Genomic DNA, 12,500 nt, shown 5'->3' with positions numbered 1-12,500 from the left:
ATGTAGATATGTATGTATATAATACTTTTTACAAGGAAAAGGCTAACAGTAACTTCGAAGCTCCAGGTTACTAACCGTCACCAAAATTACGACGGCTGGTAAATAGAAACTTCGGAGTCATTATTAAGCGTTTCCTTGTAAAAAAAAAAACAAAAAGAAGTTGTTAAATATGAACTCTCCTGGGATTGAATAGCTGATCCTTCAGCTTAATGTTAAGTTGATTCTACATAAAATCAAGCATTAATATATACATATATATAAGTGTGTGTATATATATATGTGTGTGTGTGTGTGTGTGTGTGTGTGTGTGTGTGTGTGTGTGTGTGTGTGTCCCTCATCACCGCTTGAAAACCGGTAATGCTATGTTTACGACCCTGTAATATAGCGGTTCGGCAAAAGTTAGAATAAGTACTAGGCTTTAAGAAATAAGTCTTGGAGTCAATTTGCTCAACTAAAATAACTGAAACGTGTAAAAGATACGAGATATATATATATATATATATATGTGTGTGTGTGTGTGTGTGTGTGTGTGTGTGTGTGTGTGTGTGTGTGTGTGTGTGTACATGTGTGTGAGTGTGTACTTATGCATGTATGTACGTATATATATATATACACACATACAAATACAAACGTGCATTTACAGACAGACAAACAGATTGACAGACAGACATTAAGATGGATTTCGTTGTTCTATATGTAACAGCTTCAGAACCCTGCTGCTTCCCCCCACCCGCCCACCCACTTTCTTAAAGTAGAAGAATTACGCAAAAATCTTTTATTGGACAACACTAATTTGACCACAAATCACATCCTTTTTCTATTGTGTCTGAACCTAATAAATATTGTAAACACGTTATATTGAATTTTCTTCTATAGAGAAATTTTTATTTTTGTAACCTGTTTAGGAGCCATTGCCAATAACTCTGCGTATTTGTATTTTTACTGTGTGTATTTGGTTAAGCTGTGTTAAGAATTCTCTCAGTACTTTGGTAAAATTATTTACGATATAATGGATTCATTTTAGTCAAACATGGCGACCGAATTTCTGTGGCGCTATCCATTCTAGTATGCGGCTGCCTTGCAGGCATTTATAATTAGCTCCCATAGCCGGTTGATCAATTTCATATGAATGGGACGTAGTTGTAGTTACTAAATTCTATTCGTATGAAACTGTACGGAAGCCTGCTGTGCGTGTCTATATTACAGTATTATATATGTATAGATAGACAGGTTACATACATACAGGCACACTTATATAATTTTCTTTTACCTGTTTCTGTAATTATACAGCCGCCATGCTGGGGTGCCACCTTGAAGGATTTCACTGGCACAAATCAGCCCCAATACTTTTTTTTAGCCAGGTACTTATTCTATTGGTCTTTTATCCCGAATTGCTAATGTAGGGGAAGTAAACAAACCAACACCGGTGGTCAAGCTATGGCAGGGCACAAGCACAGATACGGACACACACACATACGTATATATATATATATATATATATATATATATATATATATATATGTGTGTGTGTGTGTGTGTGTGTGTGTGTGTGTATGTATATGTATATATATGTATATATATAAATATATATATATATATAAATACATATATATATATGTATGTGTATGTATATATTATATATATATGTATATATACATATATATATATATATATATATATATATATATATATATATATATATATATATATATATATATATATATATATATATATATATATATATAAATACGGCCCTGCTAATGGTACGTAAGTGTTACATTCCAGACCACATCGTACCCTACGCCATGCTGACTAACATTATTTTCTTTTTTCCCTATATAAAAACTAAATCCACAGCAGTGCCCTGTATTTACTTCACAAATTTTCAAAACTTTGATTCCCCATTTCGTGGGCTTTCCTAGCATATATTGTTGGAAGTGTACCCTAAGAAATATATATGATATATAACTATATATGATATAGTTATATATATATATAACTATATCATCCACGTTTACTGTCTATACTGTTTACCCCTTTCCCTACAAAGAAAATGCCAGTGCCCTCTTAAGCTTTGAATCACTAGGGCTGATAAGATGGTCCATAAATCAGAAACAAAAAAACAAATAAAATCAGTGACAGTTAAAAATCTGCTTAGAAGATCTGGCTAAATCAAAATGTTTTTTTTTGTATTCTTCCTTTCTACTTGGAGAGTTTAAACGTAGTTACAAAAATATGTCCTTCTGTTGAAATGAAATTTCATTAAATTTCTCTATCTTTGTGTAGCTGAGGATTGCTCTACATTTTACATTTGATGTAATGTTCACATTGCTTAATTAAATGGAGTCGCATGAAACGATCGTACTGCAGTAACTTTGGATATCCTTGTTACTTATTTTGATTTTAATCACCTTATTTTGAAACTGTATGAATTATACCATACTTATTTCTGGTGCCTAAACTTAAGTACCATATTCACCTGAATCTAAATTTTTTGCGGAACTCACCTACCAAACCGGTATATATATATTTATATATATATATATATATATATATATATATGATGGTGATGCATGTAGACATCGGCGATAAACTCCATGTAAGTATGTCTTAGTGTAGATATACATTTTACATCATTGGTTGTATATATATCGACAACAGTTTCAAAAACAAAAGGAAACCTGCCCTTGTCTCGTTGAAAACTTGTATATACCCAGCGCTATTGTTCACTATTGACTGAATACATTTTTTTCAAATTTTTTTTTAAGAAATGGAAGAGAGAAAATTTGTAATTCAATCAAATGAATCAATATAGATTTAGCAAATAATCATCGATTAGATTCGATGATTTCATTGGATAATAACACAATAGTTCCACTAAGTTTTTTTATTTAAAGATATGTAATTCATTATGTCATTCTAAGTTTCATGAGAGATCTACTGCGGAGCGGCCATTTTACACAAACTAGCGATATATGCAGATAAATCTTGAGTGATATGCAAATTTCGACTTTGTAAAGTCTTCGACTGAATAGTTTGTCACGTCATATCTTGAGAATAATATATTCTCAAGTATGAAAGCAGTTTTTCTTTCTAGACGTCGATTCATTTACATAAATCTAAAGCGCTTTATCTTTTGTTGCCTCACTATATGTTCCCACATGAAGTTGTCAAAAAAGCTAGCATCTAATCATGAATGAAAGCTAGCTTCTGTTACAACTGGAAATTCTAAAAAGATGACGAACCGGAGAGAATAAAAAATACATTTAGTTGGAATTTAAAGTAATAAATGTAGCCATCGACCGAGAGTTTGCCAATCGATTTTAGATTAACGAGAAGTAATATTTCACGTTTTACAAAGAATGCTTTCAATTGTAATCGTAACTAACCAACAGGGGGAGTCTATGTTTGCTCGACTTGCCAGAAACAGCAGTCGAATTTCCCTCAAGCTATATCAACAAACTTCAAGTTTTAAAACACGTTAGATATCCCAAGTTGTGAATTCGTTTCCTGAACCGGGTTACGTGTTGTGTTTCATTTGCGAAGTATTTCATTTCATGCTCATGCTCCGGTCTATTCAGTTGGAATGAATACCGGTCGAACACTCATAGTATAATCCTCTTTCCCTCCAGCTGTTCTGGATGTCCTGCTGGATCGAAAGTGGGAGCTGCTTTTGGACCATCTATGCACGATCGCGAATGCTTAAGCGCCTAAAACAACTAACGAAAGCATGATACATACTGCCAAGTAATTTTCAACACCAAATAACTGCCATAGAAATGCTGAACAAAAATACTGGATTGTCACGGTTAGAATGTCTAATTGTACGCTATCTTGGTATATCACAGACATCTTGGCATTTTCAAAGTGTAAAGCGTAAAAATAATAAGATTTATCAGGTTGTATTTTGATCAAGTTGCCTTCTTTCTTGAACATCTTTCCAATCTATTTATTATAAATTGCTTAAAGATTTTATTCTTTTTCTTGTTTCATTATCATTGGACTGCAACTATGTCTGGGATCTACGTTTAAATAATTAGTCGAACAAATTGGCCCCGATACTATTTTGTTTTGATTTTGGTACTAATTCAATTAGTCTTTTGTGTGTAGAGACGTAAACAAACTGAAAACGGTTGTCAAGCGGTGAGGGAACACACACGCGCGCACACACACACACACACACACACAGATGTGCATATATATATGTATATATGTATATATATATATATATATATATATATATATATGTATATATATATATATATATATATATATATATATATATATATATATATATATATATATGCATGTGTGTGCATACATATATAAACCATCTGAAAGGTCATGGTATGTATGTATATATATATATGTATATATATATATATATATGTGTGTGTGTGTATATATATATATATGTATATTTATGTATGTATATATATGTATATATTTATATATGCATATATATATATATATATATATATATATATATATATATATATATATATATATATATATATATATATATATATATATATATATATATATATATATATATATATATATATATGTATATATGTATGTATGTATGTATGTATGTATGTATGTATATACATGTGTGTGCATGTGTATGTGTGGATATATATAAATCATCTGCAGTGAATATTTTGTCGCCTAAATTACGCAAAAATGAAAATAACAATGACATCTCATTTTAACATATATTTACCAAGATTGTATGAAAATATCTAGAAATACTAAAAAGTAATTGTATTCAATAAAATCGCCATTTGTTACAACTACGGCCTCCAGACGACTTTGAAATCTCCTGCAACTCTTCTGGACCGTCTCTTTGCTTATGTTGGTGAATGCTGCCATAATTCTTGCCATTAGCTCATCTTTGGTGTTACAAGAAGTTTTGTTGGTCTCTCGCTCAACTGCGCCCCACACATAATAATCAAGGGGGTTGCAGTATGGGGAGTTATGTGGCCAAATGTTAGGGGTGATGTGGTGGGCAGAAATTGTCAGATAGCCATGATTGGGTTCTCCTGCTTGTGTGGCATGGTGCAGAATCCTGTTGCCAGATATAGGGTGTTCCAGCAGCCACCTCCTTGACCCAAGGCAGTACTACTTCCGAGGCTGTGCAGGAAGATAAATGGCGGCATAACGTCGCCATCAATACTGATCACTCCAAACACCATGGGATTGACTGGATGTTTGATGTTTATCACTCTCGTCTTAGCAAACAAGAACAATTGACGCAATAAGCAAGAACAGCTGATGTCGTAAACATGAACTTACGCATTAAACAAGAAGAATTGTAGTAAACATTATCTGACGCAGTAAGCAAGAACAAATGATTTAGTAAACAACTGAATGATATAGTATGGAAGAATAATTGACATTGTAAACAACAAGTGGCGTAGTAAATAGCAATACATGTAGTACTCACCATGTTTAGGGACAAATGATGGTGTGCACATTTTGTCCCAGTGTACACAAAATCTCTTATCAAACACGGGTTTCTTTGCGTCTGTTTCTCTCTTATTGTCTACCCATATTCTTGTTTGAAGTCCATTACCACATTTTGAAGAACATTTTGTCCATGCCGACCAATGTCCATGACATTTTGAACCTATACAAGTCTGTGAGCTTTTCACTCTTTCTTCTTCTAATTCTTCAGCTGTTGTCTTTGGGGATAGTCTCGGTTTGACGTAACAATCAAAATGATAATTGATGCATTTCTTCATTTTGTACCAAGTTCCTTTATTTTTGGCGCAACTTAAAGCTCTAATTCGCATACCCGTTCCACATGACGACGAGCATATGCTCCATTCTGAGATATATGAACATCCGGGAAATACACCTTCTGTTATATAGACTATACCTATCAAAAGAATAAATAAGCATAAGAAAATATCAGAAAATTGAGAGTGCGAGAAATTGACGGAATCGTTAATGTTTTATGCTATATTTTCTAGCGCTCTGAGTTCAAATCCCACCGAGGTCAAATTTATCTTCCATGCTTCAAGGAAGTACTCGCCCTTCTCTCTCCACACTACTTTTCTCTCTCGCGCCGTTGCATGCGCGGTATAGCTACATTGTGCGGTGAGAAGAGTCATAGAGAAGTTTCTGCAGCATCGACTTCTCCAGAAATAGTCATGGCGTGAGCGAGGAGTTAATAACGGTGAGAGGGTATCCTCGTTGGGAGAAGTAGTAAGCCATGAGTTGGGATTGTGTCTCAAAGTCATAGTCATCATTACAGAGCCGGTGAAGACAGAGTAACTGAAAGTAAGGGATGGACAGTTTGATGTAGATAGAGTAGAGAGGGGAGGAGAAATTGAGATAGGAGTGAGAGGCTGTGAGTTTGTAGTGGATGAAGGCTGTAAAAGAGGAGTGGTGGATTGTGACAAAAACGTCAAGAAAGGTGATGGTGTTGAAGTGCAACTATAGAGATAAAAATTCAAGGAAATATGTACCAGCAGATCACCGGGCTCGATCCTATCGACTGCCCCCACCGCTAAATTTCAGCACTTGTGCCTATAGTAGAAAGGATATTAAATTAGATCTTTCATTATTTTTCGCTGCTACTATCTTCTAACCTGTTACATCGAGTTGTATGTGTGCGTGTGTATGTATAAATGTATGTGTGTTTGTATGGCTATTTGTGGACATGCATGAATTAATGTTCGGTTTAAGTGATGATTTTGAATACATATTTACTAATGTCGAAAGAATCTATTATGTATAGTGTTTGACTGTGACTTCGAGAGTATAAATTTGAAGTCATCACAACATACACTCCACCTCAAGGTTAAAAGAGACTTTGAACTTTCGATTTAGTTTCCTTCGTCAGATTATAAGATACATTTGGGTTTCCAAACTTAATATACATTTTAGTTTGCTTTGAGAGTGGCGCAATATTCTACCACACCCAATCTGCAACCTCATTACTTCATTCACAAGATGAACCAAAAAGTATATATAACGGCCCGAAAAACTAATTCTGTTTTACAGTCCGACATGCACGACTATGAAGATACTTTGAAGCCACTGTCACCATTTTCCTTGTAGAAATAAAATATATATGATATTCTACTGAAAGATATCGAGCATAAGTGATCCTTCAATTAATATTTGACCGTTATATATAAAACTATACAGAAAAACAAACATTAATACATTCATACGAGTGTATATACATAAGTATGTATACATACGTGTGTGTGAGTGTGTGTGTGTGTGCATATATGTATGCATATATATACACGTGTGTATGAGTGTATGTATGTATATTTATATATGTATATGTTATGATTATTGGAAAATCCATTGCTTCAAAGTAAAATACCGTCTCATCTCTGGCGGCTGTTCTCGGTTTTAATTTTCCAAGAGCCGCAATAAAATTATTGCTCAACAAATGCATTGACTCCTCCATTTCTTTCAGGTATTGAACTGAGTACACTAAACCTATACTGATGTGTGCGTATGTGTGTACATTTGAGAGCATACGTGTGTGTGTGTGTGTGTGTGTGTGTGTGTGTGTGTGTGTGTGTGTGTTTGTGTGTACTATAACCAAGCTGAAAACCTCAGTTTCTCAGCTAAATGGCAATGAAGTATCATAGCTTCTATGTACATAATAATATGCATCATATTAATATTATATTGTATATAGATATATATATATATATATACATACACACACACACACACACACACAAACATGAACACAAAGTGAGAATTTTCCTCTATGGCAAACTACACTGAAAAGCCTTTTCGGATTCTCATATATCCCAATTAATCTACAGTTTATATAAATAGATGTGTGTGTATACATGAGTGTGTGTATGTGTGTGTGTGCATGTACGTATATACATACATATGCATATATATGCGACGGACTTCTTCCATTTCTTCGACTAGAGCCCGGGGCTATTGTAGTAGACACTTGCTCAAAGAACCCAGCAGTGGCACTGAACTGAAAATCATGTGGTTGAGAAGCAAAATTCTTACCACACAGACACGCCTGCTTACTATTTTCAGCCATTCTATAGCCTATACGGTTACAGATTGTTGAAACGCCTACTACACGGTTGGCATTCTACAGAATATAGTTGTTGGCAAACGGTTGCTGTGACAGAGAATTGGTCTTTGCATTACTGGAATTGCGACAAAAGATTCCAATACTTGGTTTCTGTGTATTTATTTCTATATATTTCTATATTTGAGTGCATGTGTGTATTGTGCATGTGTGTGTTGTGCATGTGTGTGTTGTGCACGTGTGCATGTATATGTGTTTGTGTTTGTGTATGTGTGCGCACATTTGTCTATATGTGTGTATTAGTCACTGTATCATACTCCTGAAGCAATACTACAAACGCTCACATATGCACACATTTATATGTATGTATGTATATCTATATATATAAAAATGAGAATGTGTGTCTGTCTGTCTGTCTGTCTGTCTGTGTGAATCCCTAAAACTCGAGAACTACGCAACCAATTTCATTCAAATTTTACACATCCTTTACTTAGGGTTCCAGTTGTGTTTTAGTCAAAAAAAATTTTTAACTTCTTGCAGAGTTCGAGCCCACGGCAACATAATATCTCCTCCACTATTTAAGTATTACGTGTCAAAAGTGAAACAAAAACACTCATGTCAAATACTTTCACTTTAAAAATGAAACTATTCCACTAACTGAAACAATCACATTTCGATACTGTAATGGCAGATACTTTCAGAGAGAGAGAGAAAGAGAGAAAGAGAGAGAAAGAAAGTGATAGACAGAGAGATGTATATGCATACATATAGATGTATATGTACACCATTTCGATACTGTAATGACAGATACTTTCAGAGAGAGAGAAAGAGAGAGAGAGAGAGAGAGAGAGAGAGAGAGAGAGAGAGAGAGAGAGAGAGAGAGAGAGAGAGAGATGTATATGTATACCTATAGATGTATATGTACACGTATATGTATATATAGAGAGAGAGATCTCTTCCACTATTTAAGTATTACGTGTCAAAATGAAACAAAAACACTGATGTCAATTCGAACCGGAATCTCCAAAACATTGTCCCCTTACATCTCATTCTCATTTAAGTACCACGGCAGGTAAATACAAATTAATTCTCACGACGATATAATGGAAGATGGTAACAGACATTAACCACATGCTACCCTGTCAAGTCAAATATATTGTTATCCAATTCAACTCTAACCTTCCTACCCTAACGACAGTTCTAAGGACCCCACACGACTATGGCACCACTTCACTGCTATCTCTAAAATTTTGTCCACTTACATCTCATTCTCATTTCTCTAGCACCACAGTGAAATACAACTTACTTATCAATACGGGGCAATGGAACATGGTAACAGATATTAAACAGATAATAACATTCTCAAGCGAAATCTATTGTCAGCCTCTTCACCTCTGACCTTCCCAGTGTACTTAACCACTATCTCAAGAATTTTGTCACCTTACATCTCATTCTCATTTCTCTACCACCACAGTGAAATAAAACTTACTTCTCAATACGGGACAATGGAACATGCTTACATATATTAAAGAGATACTAAATTATCAACTGAAATATACCACTTACATCTCATTCTCATTTCTCTACCACCACAGTGAAATACAACTCACTTATCAATACGGGGCAATGGAACATGGTAACAGATATTAAACAGATAATAACATTCTCAAGCGAAATCTATTGTCAGCCTCTTCACCTCTGACCTTCACATTCTCATTACATTTGTGCCCATATATATATGCATGTATGCATGTATATATGTATGTATGCCTGTATATATGTGAGAGTATAGTTTCACTGTAAAAGTACAACTGTATTCGTGTTTGCTTAGGAAAAATGAGTAAAGTGTGGGTGTGAAGTCCTCATGAAGGACTATTTGTATAAATATTACTTTATTTGCGTGTAATATGTATGGTTAAAATTTCATCAACATGAAAAATATATGAATTTTCATGGGGGTTATGGCCCTTAAGCATAGAATAAAACTATTCCACTAACTGAAACAATCACATTTCGATACTGTAATGACAGATACATTCACTTTACTGGCGTATATATATATATATATATATATATATATATAGAGAGAGAGAGAGAGAGAGAGAGAGAGAGAGAGAGATGTATATGTATACATATAGATGTATATGTACACGTATATGTATAGATATATATATAGCTATAGATCTATATGCATACATGTATATATATACATATGTGTAGATGTATATATATATATAGATGTACATGTAACATGTACACATATATACACATATATACATGCATACAGATATCTATACATATATACACCCATCACACACACATACACATGCACACAAACACACACATTAGTCATTTGTTTTCTTATCCAAAACTAAGTCAAAAGTAATGAATGAATCTTTATGAAATTTGGAAATTATACTCTATGCATAACGGCCATAACTCCCATGAAAATTCATATATTTTTGATATTGCTGAAATTTTAACCATACATGTTACACACAAATAAAGTAATGTTTCTAAAATTTCTTCTTAGAAGTTACAAAGACCCCTTCATGGGGACTTCACACCCACAATTTAGTCGTTTTTCCTAAGCAAAAACGAATACAGTTGTACCATTGGAAGCTATAAGGTCACCCGAACATAACAGATGAGTATTATTTGTAATTCAACCGTACAACAGTGTAAGACTATCCTTTCAGATATACTTACATTGTGATTTCTGCAATGTGGTGCATAAATTGTCAAGTAAATGAGACGCATCTTTGCCTCCACTGATTCACTTGCAAAGTGTTGAGTAAAATTATTTCGTTGCAGACCTCCTTTGAGTCTTTCTATTATCACTGCGACACACATAGTCCCCAGTCGGTAACATTGATTTCAAGGCCTTCCCAGATGAGTGACTGGTTGTTCTAAGACATTTATCGATTGTAAATTTTGTTTGCACAGTTATCTATCAGTATAGTGGTCATTTGCAAACTCCAGAGGCGACACTTTCATTTCCCTTTACTCCAAACGTCACACGTTGTTATTTCAATTGGGTCATGCCCTTCCAATTGCTATAGATCCGTAATGCATCTTACAGCCGTGCCTGTCACCTGTATGGTGAGGAATCCTACATGTATTGGGAATGTGTGTGTGTGTGTGTGTGTTTGTGTGTGTGTGTGTGTGTGTGTGTGTGTGTGTTTGTCTGTCTGTCTGTCTGTGTGAATCCCTAAAACTCGAGAACTACACAACCAATTTCATTCAAACTTTACACATGTCTTACTTAGCGTCCCGGTTGTGTTTTAATCAAAAACAATTTCTAACTTATGGCATACTTCCAGTCCACAGCAACATTATATCTCTTCCACTATTTAAGTATTACGTGTCAAAAATGAAACAAAAACACTGATCTCAATTCGAACCGGAATCTCCAAAACATTGTTCCCTTACATCTCATTCTCATTTAAGTACCACGGCAGGTAAATACAAATCAATTCTCACGACGATATAATGGAAGATGGTAACAGACATTAACCACATGCTACCCTGTCAAGTCAAATATATTGTCATCCAATTCAACTCTAACCTTCCTACCCTAACGACAGTTCTAAGGACCTAACACGACTATAGCACCACTTAACTGCTATCCGTTCTAATACCACTTCATTATTACCGCAGCATTTGCAAGTTTGCAACTTATCTACACTTACATAATAACCATTCCATTAATATTTCATACTTCACAGTGTACTCACTGCATTTCATCATGCTTATTTTAGATCATGCCCCGAAGAAAGACTTCTTCAATTGGACGCAAAACTGCGAAAGGTGCAACATCATCAGCAAGAAGGGCAAATGAATCGTCATTGGAAACTGACATTAGACGATCACAAAAAGCTGAACGTGCAGCCACTTCAAGAGCACTCCAAACAGATCACCAGCAGACACTTCGACGAACTGCTGATGCTGCCTCAACTGCTGCTGCACGAGCGGCAGAGAAGAAAAAAAACGTGCTACACGACTGCTCAGGAATCTTCTTCCTCGATGCTCCTGGAGGGACAGGGAAAACATTTATAACAAAGCTTCTCCTTGCAGAAGTTAGGCAGCATCAGGACATCGCAGTAGCTGTGGCTTCCTCTGGGATTGCAGCTACTTTGTTACCCGGTGGCAGGACAGCACACTCGACTTTTAAGCTCCCTTTAAATTTAGCAGCGTCCGAGATGCCTTCATGCAACATCACCAAAAGCTCAGATCAAGGGCAGGTACTTAAAAGGTGTCATCTAATTGTCTGGGATGAATGCACCATGGCTCACAAGAGAGCTTTGGAAGCATTAGATAGAGCCCTGAAAGACATCCGAGACTGTCACGCTCCAATGGGAGGTGTTACGCTTCTGTTGTCAGGTGATTTCAGGCAAACTCTTCCTGTCATTCCAAAAGGCACTAGAGCAGATGAGGTCCAAGCATGCCTAAAGTCCTCTAC

General features: G+C 35.2%; 1 protein-coding gene across 1 annotated transcript in view; it reads right to left on the bottom strand.

Moving 5' to 3' along the window:
• The window catches only part of LOC106884395 (A disintegrin and metalloproteinase with thrombospondin motifs 16), a 34,560-nt gene that overhangs the window by 2,486 nt on the left and 19,574 nt on the right, over positions 1-12,500 (bottom strand). Inside the window, exon 2 of the mRNA XM_089361088.1 lies at positions 5,450-5,884. Within this exon, the coding sequence (XP_089217214.1) occupies positions 5,450-5,884 (435 nt within the window). The remainder of the gene's footprint in view (positions 1-5,449; positions 5,885-12,500) is intronic.

This window comes from Octopus bimaculoides, chromosome 12 (assembly GCF_046866305.1).
Source record: "Octopus bimaculoides isolate indiv1 chromosome 12, ASM4686630v1, whole genome shotgun sequence".
NCBI classification, from domain to species: Eukaryota; Metazoa; Mollusca; class Cephalopoda; order Octopoda; family Octopodidae; genus Octopus; species Octopus bimaculoides.
The sequence above is the reverse complement of the archived record's forward strand: the minus strand, read 5'-3'. Positions and strand labels throughout refer to the sequence as shown.